The sequence below is a fragment of the Chiloscyllium punctatum genome, chromosome 20, assembly GCF_047496795.1.
Source record: "Chiloscyllium punctatum isolate Juve2018m chromosome 20, sChiPun1.3, whole genome shotgun sequence".
NCBI lineage: Eukaryota > Metazoa > Chordata > Chondrichthyes > Orectolobiformes > Hemiscylliidae > Chiloscyllium > Chiloscyllium punctatum.
In genome coordinates, this window is record NC_092758.1 from 82,614,921 (window position 1) to 82,635,695 (window position 20,775).

Below are 20,775 nucleotides of genomic sequence, written 5' to 3' on the forward strand. Positions count from 1 at the left end.
CTCACATCATCGCTGATGCCACACGCTCAGTGACTTCCGCCACCCCTACTGCGTGGTCACCACCACTTCCGTCCCCACCAGCGCCACTCACCTGCATTCTGCTGACATGCCCCCCCACAGACCTCACTGTCACCAACTCCACCCCCCAGTACCCGAGGTGAACACTACCCCTGCTCATGATTCCACCCCCATTCCCCCAACACCACACTCACTCCAGTTACAGGTTCCGTCCCCACTCCCAGCTCTACACCCACACCAGATCACAGCTCCCGGCCCTGCCGAGTTTTCACCATCCCTCCAGACCTCCCCCTCACTGAGGACGAACAATCAGTCCTCAGCAAAGGACTCACCTTCATCCCCCTCCGTCCACGCATCAATGAATTTAATACACGCCGTGATGTCGAACAATTCTTCCGTCGCCTCCGCCTCCGAGCTTACTTTCACAATCAGGATTCCCGCCCACCTTCTGAGGACCCCTTCACCCACCTCCAACACACTCCATCCTCCTGGACACCCCGCGCTGGCCTATTACCTACCCTCGACCTCTTCATTTCCAACTGCAGCTGGGACATTAACCGCCTCAACCTGTCTACCCCCCTCCCCCACTCAAACCTCTCACCTTCACAACACGCAGCCCTCCCTATCCCTCTGCTCCAATCCCAACCTCACCATCAAGCCAGTTGATAAAAGGGGCGCAGTGGTAGTCTGGCGCACTGACCTCTACACCGCTGAAGCCAAACGCCAACTCGAGGGCACCTCTCCCTACTGCCCCTTGACCATGACCCCACCCCCCATCACCAAGCCATCATCTCCCAGACCATACAGAATCTCATCACCTCAGGAGATCTCCCACCCACAGCTTCCAACCTCATAGCCCGGGAACCCTGCACTGCTCGGTTCTACCTCCTTCCCAAGATCCACAAGCCTGACCACACTGGCTGACCCATTGTCTCAGCATGCTCCTGCCCCACTGAACTCATCTCTACCTACCTCGACACTGTCCTATCCCCCCTAGTCCAGGAACTCCCCACATACGTTCGAGACACCACCCACGCCCTTCACCTCCTCCAAGACTTCCGTTTCCCTGGCCCCCAACGCCTCATCTTCACCATGGATATCCAATCCCTCTTCACCTCCATCCGCCATGACCAGGGCCTCCAAGCCCTCCATTTCTTCCTCTCCAGACGTCCCCAACAGTACCCTTCCACCGACACACTCATTTGTTTGGCCAAACTGGTCCTCACCCTTAACAATTTCTCCTTCAAATCCTCCCACTTCCTCCAGACCAAAGGGGTAGCCATGGGCACATGTATGAGCCCCAGCTATGCCTGTCTCTTTGTTGGCTACATAGAACAGTTGATCTTCCATAATTACACCGGCGCCACTCCCTACCTCTTCCTCCGTTACATTGATGACTGCATTGGCGCCACCTCATGCTCCCACGAGGAGGTTGAGCAATTCATCAACTTCACCAACACATTCCACCCTGACCTTAAATTTACCTGGACCATCTCTGACACCTCGCTCACCTTCCTGGACCTCTCCATCTCCATTAGTGATGACCGACTTGACACTGACATTTTTTACAACTCCCACAGCTACCTGGATTACATTTCTTCCCACCCTACCTCTTGCAAAAATGCCATCCCATATTCCCAATTCCTCCGCCTCTGCTGTATCTGCCCCCAGGAGAACCAGTTCCTCCATAGAACACACCACATGGCCTCCTTCTTTAGAGACCGCAATTTCCCTTCTCACATGGTTAAGGATGCCCTCCAACGTGTCTCATCCACATCCCGCACCTCCGCCCTCAGACCCCACCCCTCCAACCATAACAAGGACAGAACGCCCTTGGTGCTCACCTTCTACCCTACCAACCTTTGCATAAACTAACTCATCCACTGACATTTCCATCACCTCCAAAAAGACCCCACCAACAGGGATACATTTCCCTCCCCACCCCTTTCCACCTTCCGCAAAGACCGTTCCCTCCGTGACTACCTGGTCAGGTCCACACCCCCTTACAACCCACCCTCCCATCCTGGCACCTTCCCCTGCCACCGCAGGAACTGTAAAACCTGTGCCCACACCTCCTCCCTCACCTCTATCCAAGGCCCTAAAGGAGCCTTCCACATCCATCAAAGTTTTACCTGCACATTCACTAATATCATTTATTGTATCTGTTGCTCCCAATGCGGTCTCCTCTACATTGGAGAGACTGGGCGCCTCCTAGCAGAGTGCCTTAGGGAACATCTCCGGGGACACCCACACCAATCAACCACACTACCCCGTGGCCCAACATTTCAACTCCCCCTCCCATTTTGCCGAGGACATGGAGGTCCTGGGCCTCCTTCACCACCGCTCCCTCACCACCAGACGCCTGGAGCAAGAACGCCTCATCTTCTGCCTTGGAAGACTTCAACCCCAGGGCATCAATGTGGACTTCAACAGTTTCCTCATTTCCCCTTCCCCCACCTCACCCTCGTTCCAAACTTCCAGCTCAGCACTGACCCCATGAATTGTCCGGACTTGATCTACCTGCCTATTTCCTTTTCCACCTATCCACTCCACCCTCTCCTCCCTGACCTATCACCTTCATCCCCTCCCCCACTCACCCATTGTACTCTATGTTACTTTCTCCCCACCACCACCCTCCTCTAGCTTATCTCCCCATGCTTCAGGCTCACTGCCTTTATTCCTGATGAAGGGCTTTTGCCCGAAACATCGATTTCGCTGCTCCTTGGATGCTGCCTGAACTGCTGTGCTCTTTCAGCACCACTAATCCAGAATCTGGTTTCCAGCATCTGCAGTCATTGTTTTTACCCTATTTAAAAATACAACCAATGAAGTAGGAATTTAGAATAATTTAACTCAATTAGACAACTTAACAGAATAATAGGCAAGGAACTATTACTAATTAACTGTTCTAATATAGTAAAATCCCATAAACATACCCCTTGGCAAAAAAACAAATTCAGACACAAATCCTGACATGCAGTTCTCCAATCCAGGAGGAAAAAACATAAAGAGAAAATTCAGAGAAAGTAGCAGCCGGGGGCATTCACTGAAGCTTCCAATTCTCATGTTACTGAAAAGCCAAAACCCAGGAATCCTAACAACCACACACATTAAAAAGCCCAAGCGTATCTACTCAAGTGACCTTCAATAGCCAGCTCAGACTCTCTCTCTTACGGCCTCCCTTCGAAACCAAAGGACAAAACAACCTCCTGCAGCATCATCACATCAATCTTACTTCTCGGTCAAATGTCTTGTGCTCAAACTCCATCCCAGGAATTGAGCAGATCACCTTCATGCCATCATGAGCATGACAGAGTGTGATGCTGTAGGAGGAGATCCTTCAGCTGAGAATTTATACTGAACCTTCATCGATGTGTCATGGTAGATGATGTCATGGCAATATCTGAAAAAGAGCAGAGGTTCCTAAAATCTGATCCTTATATTTTGCTCTCTTACAAATCAGCCACAGCAAATAAATGTAGGTTGTCTGCAATAATGTGGACCAATTGCCTCAATTAGGACCATAAGATGTGGGGACTAAAGTAGACCATTCGGCCCATCAAGTCTGCTTGCAATTCAATGAGACATGGATGATCTGATAATGCCCAAATCTACTTTCTGACTTGTCTTTGATTCCCTCACGCATTAAAAACCTGTCTAACTCAACCTTAAATATATCCAGCCTTGACAGCCCTTCTTCATAAACACTTCCAGGGACTCACTGCCCTCTGATAGAAGAAACTTCTCCTCATTCCCCCTCCCCCCATCCCCTGACACAAACAAGTGACCACTTATTCTGAGATGATGCCTCTGGTTCTAGCCTCTCCCAAAAGAGTAAACCAACTCTCCACATCTCCCCTGTCAAGTCCCTTTAAGAATCCTGCATGTTTCAATCCCACAATCTTCTAAACTCCAACAAGTACAGGTCCAACTTACTCAGTTCGTAAGACAGTCCCTTCACAGCCTGCATCAGCAAGTGGACTCTCTCTGGATTGCTGACAATGCCAGTATATTTCTCCCCAGATGATGGGCCCAAAACTGCCCAAACAGTCATCCAGTTGTTGTCCAAACAGTCCTGTGTGAGTTTTGGGTTAAATCTCCCTGTTTTTTATTGTAACTGACTGCGCTTCAAAATAATTACTGGTGTGAAATGAATGATGCAATGTGATTAAGTGCAACATGAATTGACTGAATTCTTTTGAAGAGTCTTAATGTATGATTCAAGAAGCCTTTCGCCCCCACGCTTGGCTGTTACACAAGAATATATTGAGTTCAACAAAGCTTACGTTATTGCAGAAAATGTTTTAGCCTTTGAGAATCAAGCTGATTTTCTTTAAAGTCATCCATGAATGTGGGCGTCACTAATTGGATAGTGCCCTAATTTCCCAGAGGGCATTGCTGTGTCACTGGAGTCACATGTAAGCCAGACCAGGTAAGAATTTCCTTCCCGAAAGGACGTTAGTGAACCAAATGGCTTTTTGTTGACAATCAGCCATAGTTTTATATCCCACATTATTATTGAATTCAAATTCTACCATCTCCCATGGCAGGATTCAACCCTGGGTCCCCAGCATATTATCAGGATGTCTGGATTATCAGTCGAGTGATAATACCACTAAGCCAGCACCTCTCCTTAATGTGCACTGTTTCTCATCCCCTAGAGGCTGCCTGACTTTGCCAAGTGTTTTCCAGCAATTTCTTTATCATGTCAGATTTATCAGCATCTAATCAGTGCTCCCCAAATGTTTTGTCACTGTGGGCCAGTGTTGAGAGAAAATCTTTTGCGACTCCTTATCTAGAACTGAAGAGTGAGGTCCTATTGGAGTGGAGACATACCTGTTGAAACGTTGGAGGTCCAATACCAGCCCATGTCAGGCCTACCTGCCTTGGATCTCTCAATCTGAAATGTTTTAGCTTGCAGTGTGGCTTGGATGTCCTGACATCCCACTTGGGGAAGCCCTAATCCAGAGTGTTTTCCTTAGTGCTTCCATTAAGGAGCGCAGATAATCACTGAGACTCTCTTTTCAACAGTTGGTTTGCTGGGCCTTCTGAAGTGGAGAACCAAGCCTGAGCTCTTGCAAGAAAACTTGGAGAAGCTGAAGATAGTTGATGGAGAAGAGGTTGTTAAGGTAAGGTCAATTGTAGCGATTGGTCTGTGCCATCCCCATCTCAGAACATCTCACAAACACAATGCAAGTTGTAAACACGCCATTTTTTTCTGCTCTGATGGCATTCCCTCGCCCTCACCTAACCACTGATGGCCCTGTTCCTGGGAAATTCCTGTGGTATAATGTCTCTCACTGTCAGCAGAACTGCCGTCAGGTGGGCGGCACGGTGGCACAGTGGTTAGCACTGCTGCCTCACAGCGCCAGAGACCTGGGTTCATTTCCCGCCTCAGGCGACTGACTGTGTGGAGTTTGCACGTTCTCCCCGTGTCTGCGTGGGTTTCCTCCGGGTGCTCCGGTTTCCTCCCACAGTCCAAAGATGTGCAGGCCAGGTGAATTGGCCAAGCTAAATTGCCCGTAGTGTTAGGTAAGGGGTAAATGCAGATGTAGATGTAGGGGTATGGGTGGGTTACGCTTCGGCGGGGCGGTGTGGACTTGTTGGGCCGAAGGGCCTGTTTCCACACTGTAAGTAATCTAATCTAATCTAATCTAATCTAAAATCTGAGGAGCCCATATTGAATTTAATATAAAATTATGAACTGCAGATGCTGAAGAGCATGGTGGCTCAGTGGTTAACACTGCTGCCTTACCTCCCCAGGGACCCGGGTTCAATTCCAGTCTTGGGCGACTGTCTGTGTGGAGTTTGCACGTTCACCCCACTTCTGCGTGGGTTTCCACTGGATGCTCTGGTTTCCTCCCACAGTTCAAAGATGTGCAGGGTAGGTGAATTGGCCATAGTATTCAGGGATGCATAAGTTAGGTGCACTAGCCAGGTGAAACATAGGGTAGGGGAATGGGTCTGCATGGGTTACTTTTCAGAGGGTCGGTGTGGACTTGTTGGGCCAAATGGCCTGTTTCCACACTGTAGGGAATCTATGATCTGAACTTGAAAAAAACAGGAATTGCTGGAGAAACTTAGCAGGTCTGACCGTGTCTTTGGAGAGAGAAAGCAGAAGAAGGGTGACTGGGATTTTGTGTGTGAATTTAATGCTCCTGTCGAAGTGGGAGGTGAACAAACATACAATCAGCCTGGAAGATGCTTGGTGGAGACCCATCACTTTTCTGACTTAACCTGACTAATTTAGAGGTAGGAGTTGCTGCCAATAGCTTTTCCCTCTGGACGATATTTGAGATACTTCAGTAGCTACTTAAAGTCCTCATCCCTCTACCTCTCCTGTTGTACCAATGATGGGAACACCATATGGCTAACCTGCTAGGAATGCCTGTGTCCTGGTGGAAGGGGGATAGAACATAGAACAGTACAGCACAGTACGGGCCCTTTAGCTCACAATGTGCTGAGCATTTATCTTAATGTAGGGTCAACCTAACCGATACAACCCTCAATTTATTGCTTCCATGTGCTTGTCCAGCAATCACTTAAATGTCCCTAATGTCTCTGACTCTACTACCACCATTGGCAGTGTATTCCATGTACCCACTACTCTCTGTGTAAAGAACCAACCTCTAACATCTCCTCTATACCTTCCTCCAAGCACCTTAACATTATGACCCCTCATGACAGCCATTTCTGTCCTGGGGAAAAATCTCTGACTATTTACTCTACCTACGCCTCTCATTACCTTGTACACCTCTATCAAGTCACCTCTCTTCCTCCTTCTTTCCAGTGTGAAAAGTCTGAGCTCACTCAACCTCTCTTCATAAGACAAGCCCTCCAGTCCAGGCACAATCCTGGTAAATCTCCTCTGCACCCTCTCTAAAGCAGTAACATCCTTCCTATAATGAGGTAACCAGAACTGGACACAATATTCCCATTGTGGTCTAACCAGGGCTTTATAGAGCTGCAGTGAAACCTCATGGCTCATAAACTCAATCCCCCTGCTAATGAAAGCCAAAACACAGTAGACCTTCTTAACGACCCTACCAACTTGGGTGGCAACTTTGACGGATCCATGTACATGGAACCCAAGATCCCGCTGTTCAATCACACGGCCAAGAATCTTGTCTTTAACCCTGCATTCGCCAAACAAATTCGACCTTCTAAAATGAATCACTTTACATTTATCCAGGGGATATCCCTCATCTGTGGGTAACTCAACAGGGAAATCTGTCAATAACAAGGGGCTTAGTTTATAAAATCATGAGGGGCATCAATAGGATAAATAGACAAAGTCTCTTCCCTGGGGTGAGGGAGTCCAGAACTAGAGGGCATAGGTTTAGGGTGAGAGGGGAAAGGTATGAAAGAGACGTTCGGGGAAACTTTCTTCATGCAGAGGACGGTAAGTGTATGGAAAGGGCTGCCAGAGGAAGTGGTGGAGAATGGTACAATTGCAACATTTAAAAGGCATCTGGATGGGTAAATGAATAGGAAGGGTTTGGAGGGATACGCGCCAGGTGCTGACAGGACTAGATTAGGTTAGGTTATCGGGTCAGCATAGACGAGTTGGACCGAAGGGACTGTTTCCATGCTGGACATCTCTATGACTCTTTGACTCTATGAAGAGCCCCACCATGCCATTTAACAGACCCCCACCACCCCGCCCCCACCCAAATTCCTCATTGCAGCCTCCCTGACGAATCCTGGTGTTCCTGTTTTCCTCCAGAGTCCCAGTACTGATCTCTGCTCTGGACTGATTGCAAATCCAGCAGTGGCCACTATTGTTGGTGGCACTGTGGTTGGTTGGCTGTTCCTAGAGGTGGGACATCTGACCTGAAAACAGTAAGGGCCCCATTTGCCAAGGGACTGATTCCTGTGAAATGCAGGTTGAACAAACTCAGAGTGACTAATATGTTTGCCATTGAGTCTTCACTTAATGATTCAAGAAGCTACAAGAATCAAAGTGCAGATAGAGGTCTACATTGAGTCCATTGAGTCCACACCAGCCCTCTGAAGAACATTGCACCTGGACCCACACCCACACCCTATCCTGAAGACCACATATTTATCTTGGCTAATCCACATAGCCTGCACATCCCTGGGCACTATGGGCAAGGGCAAATCAACCTAACTGAAACAACTCCACAGAGGCCAGTATCCCATCACCAAGTCCTCCTTTATTTATACTAATCCAGCCTCCTAAAACCAAGCAGAATCTCTGACACCCCTGTTCATAGCTGTCAGCCAGAGCTCCCTGATTGGAACAGGTTAATAGCCCCAATCAGGGAACTCTTATTTTGTGAGATCCATTCGGCTGACCTCATTACAATAACTGCACTAACCTGTGCATCCTTGGACTGAGGGAGGAAACCGGAGCACATGGAGTAAACCCATGCAGACATACAAACTCCACACAGTCACCCATTGCTGGAATTGAACTAGGTTCCTGGCACTGTGACGCAGCTGTGCTAACCACAGAAACGCCATGCTGCTCTATAATCTATTGATTCGTGAAAAATGCTCAGGGGACAAATAGTCACTTCCTCTGTCTTAGTCCCTGTCATTTCTTGGAGGCCTGAAGATTGATTTGATCATTTTTGCACTAAAATATTTGAATTATCCAATAATTAAAGTTAAGCCAAGCAAGTGACAAGTAGGATTTCAGTGCTAAATCAAATGAACAGATAATTTGAATTAAACAACTTCGAGTCAAAAATGTGCTGCAATATTACATGGCATGTTTACAGATTGTCAAGACATTTGAGATCAGACTAACTATGAACACTAGAATTAAATGAAGCAAAGACAAAAAAAGCTCAAGACTGAAAAATTACACTATTTTAAATGTTTGTGGTAATAAACACATCAGGCAGAAGTTCATTTTCTGCCTGTCTCCTCAGAAACAAGGATTAATACATCATTTTCTTTGCTTTAGACTTGGAACCTCATGTCTGTTGGGTGGTGTCAGATTACATTGATCGATCAGTTTTCCAAAAAAGAGACGCACTTAATTTTTTCTGAATGCCTTATAAAGCTGCAAAATCTCTTAGTTCATCATTGGAGCTGCAGGTTTCCCTAAGTTTGGAGCTAATTGATTCATTGGCTAAACAGTTGGCTGAACCTTGGTGTGACCCAACATGAACAGCCATTGTTCTCAGCTCTTGCTGAGATAGAGGAAGCATTGGGAGTGCACCACAGGAGAACTACTGTTCGGGAAATTGCAAAATATACACAAGGAAATTCAGGAGCCATGATTGTGTTAGAATCTTAGTCCATGCCTGATTGGGCGGTGAAAACAGATTCAGTGATGACTTTCAAAACAGAACTGGATTTATAATTGAAAGGACAAGTATCTATAGGGTTGTGGGATAAAGCAGTGCAGAGTGGAAGGAAATAAGTAGTTCTTCAAAGACCTGGCACAGATATCTTGAGCTGAATGGCTGTATGATTCTATGAACTCTAATTGTTGTCAGCTGCAAATCAAATCATATTGTGGACCACAGATAGATTTGAGTTGATTGATTGTTGTTACATGTACCTAAGTACAGTGAAAAGTGTTGTTGTGCGAGCAGTACAGGCAGATCATAGCACACAAGGACATACAGATCACGAGGTGCTTGGATACAGTGAGGCACACAAGGGTTCAGCTGCAAGGAAGGTGCACAAAGCAATATCAACATTAGATTTGAATTCAAAGAGGTCCGTTCAACAGTCTAATAACAGCGGGGAGGAAGCTGTTAGTGAACCCATTGGTGTGTGTGTTTAAGCTTCTGTATCTTCTACCTGAGAAGAGATTGGAAGAGAGTATTACCAGAATGGGAGGGGTCTTTGACGTTGGCAGCCCTTCCGAGGCACATAGAATTATAGATAGGGTCCTATTGCTAATTTCAGTACATCACATCCTACAGTGTTTTCCATATAAATGAATGACCTTTATTCCAAAATTCCCAATATGTCTTTCCAGGATCAGAACTCCTGTACCTGGAACACTAGGGCTTCAAATTAGCCACCGGGTTTACTGCAATGTGATTGATTTAAAAAGCTCTCTATCCAAATTACGTTTACTCTCAGGTTTCTCTGAATTGGAAACCAATGTGGAAACAGGGCCAAGGACAGGTTCATGGTCTGGAGGAGCACCTTAGACATGATATGATTGAACGGAGGAGTAGATCTGAGAGGCTGAACGTTCTGTTCCTGTGTCCGGTTTTAACTAGGTAACTCAGATCCTTCATGGAAACCTACAATATATTGTGTTACCTGCACAGGATATTCATGCACTGTTGGGAAGCATCTATTACTTGAGTGGTTTCCTACTTTGGAAACTTTTGGAAATATGATGGGGCATTGCTCCAAGGGTGGTAGGTACAAAGACTGTTCAATATCAAAGTAAATTAATATCTCATCTGTTACTGTGCTCAATTACAGTTCCTCCAGGACACTCTCGATGCACTTTTCAACATCATGATGGAGCATTCCGACACAGAGAAATATGACATCCTGGTCTTTGATGCTTTGGTAAGGCATTTACACAGAACTGTTTTGTGTTGGTCCACTCCTCCCTCACGAGATTGAAATGAAATGTTGGAAGGCTGACTAACAGATTGATTTCCACTGTGATGCCCTTTATATCTTTACATCAGTGAATGGGGGTGAATGGCTGCATAAACATGTGGTGACGTGGATCCAGGTTAAACCCGGTATAAATCTCCCTCAAGATGTCAACCCCAGAACCCAGTGTCAGAACTCTGGTCTTGACTTTCTGGGACTACATGGAGCCTGATTTGAGCAATGATTTGGCACAGGTGAACATTAACACTGTACCAAAGGCTTAATACAACATGTTTAGAATTTGCACAATCCTGTACATAAAAAGCAAGACAATTCCAACCTGGCCAATTACCACCCCAACAGTTGACTCTCGATCATCAGTAAAGTGTCGGAAGGTGTCATCGACAGTGCTGTCAAGCAGCACCTGCTCAGCAATAACCTGTTCAGTGACGTCCAGTTTGGGTTCCGCCAGGGCCATTTAGCTCCTGACCTCATTACAGCTTTGGTTCAAACATGGACAAAAGAGCTGAATTCCAGGGGTGAGGTGAGAGTTCCAGCCTTTGATGTCAAGGCCGCAGTTGATTGAGTGTAACATCAAAGAGCCTGAGCAAAACTAGAATCAATGGGTATTGGGGGCAAACTTTCCGATGGTCAGAGTCATACCTGGCACATAGGAAGATGGTTTTGGTTGTTGGAGGTCAGTAATCTCAGCTCCAGGATATCTTTGCAGGAGTTCCTCAGGCCCAATCATTTTCAGCTGTTTCATCAATGACCTTCCCTCCATCATAAGGCCAGAAGTGGAGATGTTCATCAATAATTGCACAATGTTCAGCATCATTTGCAACTCCTCAGAGACTGAAGCAGTCCGTGTCCAAATGCAACAAGATCTGGAAAATATCCAGACTTGGGCTGACAAGTGACAAGTAACATTTCCGCCACACAAAAGCCAGGCTATGACCATCTCCAATAAGAGACAATCTAACCACCACCTCTTGATGTTTAATGGTATTACCATAACTGAATCTCCCACTTTCAACATCCTGGAGTTGTCATTGATCAGAAACTGAACTGGACTTACCACATGAACATACCTGATGTAGGGCTGATGCCCAAAACATCGACTTTGCTGCTCCTCGGATGTTAACTGACCTGATGTGCTATTCCAAAAGCAGTTCAATTGCTCGGAATACTGTGTGAGTAACGCATTCCTGGCTCCCTAAAACTTGTCCACCATCTACAAAGCACAAGTCAGGAGTGTGATGGAATACTCCCCACTTGCCTGGATGAATGCAACCACAACAACACTCAAGAAGCTTGACACCACCCAAGACAAAGCAGCCCACTTGATTGGCACTACATCCACAAATATCCACTTGCTCCACCACCAATGCTCAGTAGCAGTAGTGTGTACTATCTACAAGATGCACTTCAAAATTCATCAAAGATCCTCAGACAGCACCTTCTAAACCCATGACCACTTCCATCTAGAAGAACAAGGGCAGCAGACACATGGGAACATCACCACCTTCAAGTTCCCTTCCAAACCACGGACTTGGAAATATATCGGTGTTCGTTCATTGTGGCCAGGATCAAAATCCTGGAATTCCCTCCCCAGTGACATTAATTGCCTTCTGAAGTGAGCCAGCCAGACACTTGGTGAAATGAACACCCATTCTTAGGGACCACCTTGTTCTGTTCAATTGGTGCCAACTTTGGAAGTTTAAAGTTGCACACTGTGCTCTGTAAAAACTATATGAGGCTAGCCAAAGCAGGCAGATGGGCTAGAATTTCAGAATTGATGTTTGCACAAGGAGATAGCTTACTTATCCTTTGTGGAGAGAATACTGACGTGTTATATTTTAGTCCCACTGTTGGGAAACGGACTTGTCTCTACAAATTGGATTAACTGAAACTGTTAGTGAAAAAGACATTGAAAGTGAAAATTATCCGGACAAACACTTCAAGAAGAAAATAGTTACTCTTTAACAAGCTCTCAGTAGTTTTTTTCAAACTGGCCTCCTTGTACCCGCTTATTTAGTTGCTGATGGTGTTTCTGTAACAAGTCTGGGGAGGACAGAGTTTGAAATATAATTAGTTACTACACAATTGTCAGCACAGAACCCAGGCATCCCCCTGGCTGCTGTTACTGTGCTGTTTGATGCTTTTATCACCCATCAATGAAATGAATGTCTTTTGAATTCAGTAAATTATCAATTTGCTGTAAAATGAAGATAATTAGCACTCATGTAAAACTGAAAGGTCTTGTGATTGCAATTGTGCTTGGCCATGTAGTCATACAGTTCAATTAATTTGGCATAACGTTTTTCTCGGTTACAGTAAAGCATAAGTATAAAAGTTTTAGACGATGTTGTAAATGTAGCTTCTGGTGTAGAATGAAGCTGCACCTGAGATGGAAGAATCCAACTTTAATCTCTAACCTGGGCCCCTAATTAATACAAATCTATGCTCGAGGCAGTCTTGGGTTCTGCATGGTCACTCAATGACATCAATGGATGCCACATCCCATTTACACTCACATTCATCTGCACTGCCCAATATCAAACTCTACAATAACAACTGAGAGACTTTAATATATCTTCAATATCTCCTCCAATGAATTATAGTCGATACTATGTCTTTTATATGTGTTTATTTGAAATCACAAACCTTTGGAGCATTGCTCCTTTGTCACCTGATGAAGGAGCAGTGTTCCAAAAGCTTGTGATTTCAAATAAACCTGTTGGACTATAACATGGTGTTGTGCGATTTTTTGACTTTGATTCCCCCCCAGTCCAACAGTGGCACCTCCACGTTATTCATATGTGCTGTCATACTCCAATCAGCTTTTGACCTATAGGGAGAGGCTGAACAGGCTGGGGCTGTTTTTCCTGGAGCATCGGAGGCTGAGGGGTGACCTTACTGAGATTTATAATCAGACTCCAATCCTTACAGCCATTACACCGAAGATTCACTTTGTGAGGTGACAGGGTTATGAGACTAGAACTAAACTGTGACATTATTTCATGTCATATAACGTGCAGCAGTTGCAATCGGACTCATTTCAATTAATCAGTATAGTAAGAGAGAAAATAAAGACTTTTTTTAGTACCTTTTTATGACTGCAGGCTTTCCCGAGACCCTTTCCAACCAAAGAAGCACATTTTGAAGTATTGTCACCGTGGTGATGGAGAAAACACTGCAAATAATTTGGCTACAATGTGCTCCCTCAAACAGCAATTTGGTGATGTCTCTGTGAAGTTGATTGAGAGATAAAAATGGACCAACAATTCAGGGATAACTGATCTATTCTTCATCAGAGTACTGGTGTGGAATCTTTTATGTCCATTTGAGGCAGTCTGGAATTCTGGGATCTGCAGGCCACTGAACAACATAGGAGGAAAAGGCAGAAATTCGGCGAGCATCATTCCTGTGGCATCTTGTGTGTGGAATTATTTAGTGTAGTTAACTGAGTTGGGAAATTCTAAAGAACTCTGGTAGGAATGAGTCTACGGTGCAAGACCTACCACTTACTGGAAAATTGAAAATCCCATCCATGCAGTAGTCTTACACTTCATAGCATGGAATCGAAAGAATGTTGATGCAGCAGTACAGAACTTCAGGGCTATTTGTGTCTGTGAAAAGGGCAATGCTGGGAGGATGATTGGATCGTATCTCCAATTCCCTCAGCATGCATAAAGTCATAAAGATGTACAGCACAGAAACAGATCCTTTGGTCCAAGTTGTCCATGCCAAGCAGATAATACAAATACACCTGTTGTTGTGGTTCTGTTTGCCGAGCTGGGAATTTGTGTTGCAGACGTTTCGTCCCCTGTCTAGGTGACATCCTCAGTGCTTGGGAGCCTCCTGTGAAGCGCTTCTGTGATCTTTCCTCCGGCATTTGTAGTGGTTTGACTCTGCCGCTTCTGGTTGTCAGTTCCAGCTGTCCGCTGCAGTGGTCGGTATATTGGGTCCAGGTCGATGTGCTTATTGATTGAATCTGTGGATGAGTGCCATGCCTCTAGGAATTCCCTGGCTGTTCTCTGTTTGGCTTGTCCTATAATAGTATTATTATACTACTACTACTATTATACCACTATTATAGGACAAGCCAAACAGAGAGCAGCCAGGGAATTCCTAGAGGCATGGCACTCATCCACAGATTCAATCAATAAGCACATCGACCTGGACCCAATATACCGACCACTGCAGCGGACAGCTGGAACTGACAACCGGAAGCGGCAGATTCAAACCACTACAAATGCCGGAGGAAACAGCACAGAAGCGCTTCACAGGAGGCTCCCAAGCACTGAGGATGTCACCTAGACAGGGGACGAAACGTCTGCAACACAAATTCCCAACTCGGCGAACAGAACCACAACAACAAGCACCCGAGCTACAAATCTTCTCACAAACTTTGAACAAATACACCTAGATCTATTTGCCAGCATTTGGCCCATATTCCTCTAAACCCTTCCTATTCATGTATCCAACCATATGCCTTTTAAATGTTGTCATTGTACAAGCCTCTACTACCTCCTTTGGCAGCTTATTCCATATATGCACCAACCTCTGCATGAAAAAGTTTCCCCTTAGGTCCCTTTTAAATCTTCTTTCCTCTAATCTCAAAACTCTGTCCTCTAGTTTTGGAATCCCCTTCACTGGGGAAAAGATCTGATGAAGGGCTTATGCCCAAAATGCCGACTCTCCTGCTCCTTGGATGCTGCCTGACCTGCTGTGCTTTTCTAGTGCCATCCTTTTCGAATGGGGAGGAATCCCACCCTATCCATGCGCCTAATGATTTTATAAAGCTCTATAAGGTCACCCTTCAACCTCTGACTCTCCAGAGAAAATTGCCCCAGGTTATTCAGACACTCCCGATAGCTCAAACCCTCTAACCCTGGCAACATCCTTGTAACTCTTTTCTGAACTCTTTCAAGTTTCACAACATCTTTCCTATGGCAGGGAGACCAGATGTGCATGCAGTATTCCCAAAGTTGCCTAACCAATGCCCTGTACAGCCACAACACGACCTCCTAACTCCAATAATCAATGCACTGACCAATAAAGGTAAGCGTACCAAATGCCTTCTTCACTACCCTGTCTACCTACAACCCCAGTTTCAAGGAACTATGCACCTGCACCTCAAGTTCTCTTGTTTGGCACCACTCCCCAGGGCTTTGTCATTAAGTGTATGACTCCTGCCCTAATTTTCTTTACCAAAATGCAGCACCTCACAATAACCTAAACGAAACTCCATTTGCCACTCCACGGCCCATTTGCCCATCTGATCAAGGCCCCATTGCACCCTGAGGTAACCTTCTTTGCTGTCCACTACCTCTCCAATTTTGGTGTCATCTGCAAACTTACTAACCGTGCCTCCTATATTCACATCCTAATCATTTATATAAATGACTAAAAGCAGTGGACCTAGCACCGATCCTTCCTGAGAATGTACTCCACTGCTTAGATCAGAATACCCTTAAATTTCTGTTAGTTTATGATCATCCTACACAGATAAAACATTCAGTGTTTTTAAGTACTAATTACATTGAGTATAAATTGAGTTGCTGCAGTTAATGCTAGCTTAAAATATGTTACTCTGGAGGCTAGTCTGGCCATAAAATCCTGACTATGCGCCAGATCAAAATATTAAGAAAAGTGACTATCCATCAAGTGGTCTGTTTGAAAAGTTTTCAAATTAAGCTTGTCTTTTTAGGCACAAAGAAAATAGAACACCCTTTTTCAACTTTTTAAATATAAAAGAAAATACTAAGTAACTTATTAGTGGACAACAATGTTGCAGTGGTTCATTCCAATCTGTGAAGGTTATTTGCTGCAATATAAAACCAGTTAAATCATGGGCAGTATGACTAAATATTTATTATAAGCGCTGATTTTTTGTGATGAGTCTACTTCCAGATTTGGTACAAAAGCAAAGTAGGTTACCACTTTGGAAAATGTGTATGATCAGAAACTTGAAACAAAACTTCACCTTGGAAAACTGTCCTAATTTGTATCCAGTCTGTCAACTACGTCCAAACTGGATTCTGTACTCCAATGTAGCCAGTTATACCTGACTGAGAGATTTAAAAATAAAATTATTGCAAAAATATACTTTATTCACAAAAAAAAATTATGGACACACACAGTTAGTGAAGCAGTTCTGTACAATCTTTGCATATGAATAGTAAGTAAACATTGGAATTTGGCATTCCCTGCAGTAACAAAAATAAACCAAGTATTTCTTACTTAGGGGTGGCACAGTGGCTCAGTGGTTAGCTCTGCTGCCTCACAGTATCAGGGACCTGAGTTTGATTCCCAGCCTCAGGCAACTGTCTGTGTGGCGTTTGCACATTCTCCCCATGTCTGCGTGGGTTTCCTCCAGGTGCTCTGGTTTCCTCCCACAATCCAAAAATGTGCAGTTTAGGTGAATTGACCATGCTAAATTTCCCATAGTGTTAGGTGCAGGGGCAAATGTAGGGTGGGGAATGGATCTGGGTGGGTTATTCTTCAGAGGGTCAGTGTGGATTTGTTGGGCTGAAGGGCCTGTTTCCATACTGTAGGGGATCTAATCTTAGAGAGGACCGTATTTACACACTTTGAGGCACTGGGAGAATCTGATAACTGAGAGGACTTTAGTTGTACTCTCTCATCTAGAGATGTTTGTTGAGACAATGTGGTGTGGACTTTACAGTGCATCTAATCTGTGCTGTATCAGTGCAAAGAGTGTTTGATAGGACACTGCAGAGATAGCTTTACTTTGTATCTAACCTGTGGTTTCCAAGCCCTGGTAGTATATAATGTGAAGTGGAAGTTTTACTATGTCTAAACTATTCTTTGCACAAATGCAATGTTTAGTGGGATACTGCGGAAGAATGTATACTCTGTATGCTATATTTGCCCTGTGATTGTTTGGTTGGTTGGTTGGTATGGATGATACATTTTTGTTTGCCTGTGAAAAAGGTCTTATTCATTTGGAGTCAGAAATAATGGGGCACTTTTGACCCAGAAAGGAATTTATGATGTTAAATATGCTCACAAGCAAAGAAGACACGAGGTATAACTCATTTGCTGGCATGTTCAGGTCTGCTTTAGAATCATAATTGAGTTGGGTAGTCACAAAGCAATTTTTTTTTACTCGATATATTCCCAAATTCTACAATGAGATAAATATGATTGTCCAGAAAATCTCAAGATCATGTCAGTTCAATGCAAGATGATCTTATGAAATTGCAAAATTGGTAAAATCAATGAGAATTGGCATATGATGCTTTTTCACGAGCATGAGCAATGAAAATGATCTACCAGCAAGATAGCTTTGAGTCCTGTCATCAAAGTCTCCAACACAGTTACCTGGGGGTCCACTTCAAAACAATCTTTATTGGACATTCCTCATTTAGCATACAAGAAAGCATACCAGATTCTCAGGTTTCAGAGGAGGAATCTTTGGTGCTGCAACAAAAATATCAGAATTAGAGTTTCCCGAAAAAAAATCAATTCTCTAATCCAGGTTGTGGGGGATCCTTACATGGATAAATAAGACTGGAGTGATTTAAAGATGTGCTGCACAAATTAGTGTGGGAAATATTATTGTCAGATCTTTGATCAAAGACTTGAAATGAGAATCACTGCAGCAAAGGGTAGGGAAAAATAGATTAACATTCTTTGATAAAATATGGAGTGGGCTGGTGGGAAGTGACAGAAACAAGTGCTTGGTGCTTACCAGCAATGGCAAAACATAAAGTTGTTATTCATACAAACCACAAAGGCCATTAGTTTTCTAGCCAGTATATCAATAATCTTACCTCAAAAGCACAATTGACAGTGGACCAAGCTAAGTGAAATAGTCATGACCCATTAATCAAAATCTTCAAGACCTTTCTTCCAGATTATATCTATTTATGAGGTTTTCACTATCAGGATGACCACATAAACAAACAGTGCTTGGTCTGACTAGTGTTATCAATGTAAATGTTGGTGGAATACAGATGTTAGTCTGTGAAGTTGATGCAATCGAAGGAGAAATGGGAGCGGAAATGGCGGCATAGTGGCTCAGTGGTTAGCACTACTGCCTCACAACGCTGGGGACCCAGGTTTGATTCCAGCATAGGGTGGCTGCCTGTATGGGTTTGTTCCGGTTTCCTCCCACAATCCAAAGATGTGCAGGTTAGGTGAATTGATCAGGCTAAATTGCCCATAGTGTCTGGGGATGTGTAGGTTTGGTGCTTTAGTCAGGGGTAAATGTAGGATAGGGGAATGGATCTGGGGTATGTTACTCTTCGGAGGGTTGGTGTGGATGTGTTGGGCTGAAGGACCTGTTTCCACACTGTAGGGACTCTATGAAATGTCCTGCTAACTTTACACATGCCATTATTTTGTTTTCCATCTGCTCCTGGTGAGTTCTGAATGGCTTGGTGAGATCAAATTCTGAGGGAATCCTGAAGTTTCCAGTTCAGAATGTCTCAAGCAACATCGTTGTTTGGTGAAGGAATTCCAAGGTGTATCAGTGCAGAGAGATACTTAGATCCAGGCTACCTCAAGCCTTGAGGAGAAATTGAACACTGCACAGATCAGAGTTGAGAGTGTGGTGCTGGGAAAGCACAGCAAGTCAGGCAGCATCCAAGGAGCAGGAGAATCGACATTTCGGGCAGAAGCCCTTCATCAGGAATCTTCATCTTCCTGACGAAGGGCTTATGCCCAAAACATCGACTGTCCTGCTCCTCGGATGTTGCCTGACCTGCCGTGCTTTACCAGCATCACATTCTCACCCCTACATCAAGCCTTGAGCTCATCCATCTAACTTGATCACTAAATAATACAAACCAACTTCTTTAAAGTATAATTAGTTGAAGTGGATGAATCCTTGAGGGAATTCCATTGCTTCGGAGGCATTCGGAAGCAAGGGTCCTTTTGAATAAATTTAATACAGTTTTAAGAGCACTCAAAGATCACATTCATTTCGGGTAGCTATTAGTTTCAGATATTTGTTGATATGGTATAATTCAGCAACCTCTACTATGAGTAAATGAATGTTCAGGAAAGCTCTGCTCTGCACTGTGCCTCGGGATAGACAGCAACATTTCACCCAGACGTAATGGTTGTATGTCCAGACTGGTAAAACCCAGAACAATATTCTGTGAAACGTGAGCTTAAATGGGAAAGATAATGGCTTCATGATATTGTTGTACTCGTAATTCAGAGAACCAGGTAATGGAGAACCAGTTAAGACCAAATAAAAATGGAATTAAAAGGCACGAAGACCATGAAGTTATTGTCAATTGTCATTAAATTCCAACTGGTTTACTTATGTCCTTTAAGGAAGAAAATCTGCCATCCTTACTTGGTCTGGCCTACATATAACTCCAAACCCAAAGCAATGTGGTTGACTCTTAACCAACCTGTGAAACTGGCCTAGCAAATAGGGAGGTGATAGCCTAGTGGCATTATTGCTGAATTGTTAATCCAGAAACCCAGGTAATGTTCTGGAGACTCAGGTTCAAATTCTGCACGGCGTATAGTGGAATTTGAATTCAATAAAAATCTGGTATTAAGAGTCTAATAATGACCATGAATCTGTTGTTGATTATTAGGAAAAACCCATCTGGTTCACTAATGTCCTTTAAGGAAGGAAACTGCCATCCTTACCTGGTCTGGCCTCCATGTGATTCCAGACCCACTTAACTGCACCCTGGGCAATTAGGGATGTGGAATAAATGCTGGCTTGGGCAGCGAAATTCTCATCCTGTGAATGAATTTAAAAAAATTATGTCATCTGCAAGAAAGGAAGAACGAAGAATGAAACTGGACTGACCCCTTGGAATTGCTTCCCTAATGGTATTGTGGGTCTATTCATAACAAATGGACAGCAGTGGCTCACGACGGCAACTCGACCGACCTTGATTGCAACTAAGGATAGACAGTAAACAGCCGGTAATGTCCACATCCCATGAACCGAAAAGAAAATACCAAGATGGCTGTCCACAATTTGAATTAAACTAGTGGATTTTCAAAACCCTAGTTATTGACAAATGTCCTTTTGAAAATTAAACTCAAAATTGTTACTGAGACTGATCTATGTGTGATTTGAGTCCGACTCATATAATTGACCCTTGACTAGCTTAGGAAGTAATTTTAATTGGAACCAGCTCCCTCTGGGTAACTAAGGACAAAAGACAATAAAATGTAACCATCCTGCCACAATCCACAGCA

At 44.3% G+C, this 20,775-nt stretch overlaps 1 protein-coding gene across 1 annotated transcript in view; it reads left to right on the forward strand.

Moving 5' to 3' along the window:
- LOC140492226 (dedicator of cytokinesis protein 2-like) overlaps nucleotides 1-20,775 on the forward strand; it is a 731,998-nt gene that overhangs the window by 197,124 nt on the left and 514,099 nt on the right. The window contains exons 19-20 of the mRNA XM_072591134.1: nucleotides 5,050-5,147; nucleotides 10,444-10,533. Of these exons, the coding sequence (XP_072447235.1) occupies nucleotides 5,050-5,147; nucleotides 10,444-10,533 (188 nt within the window). The remainder of the gene's footprint in view (nucleotides 1-5,049; nucleotides 5,148-10,443; nucleotides 10,534-20,775) is intronic.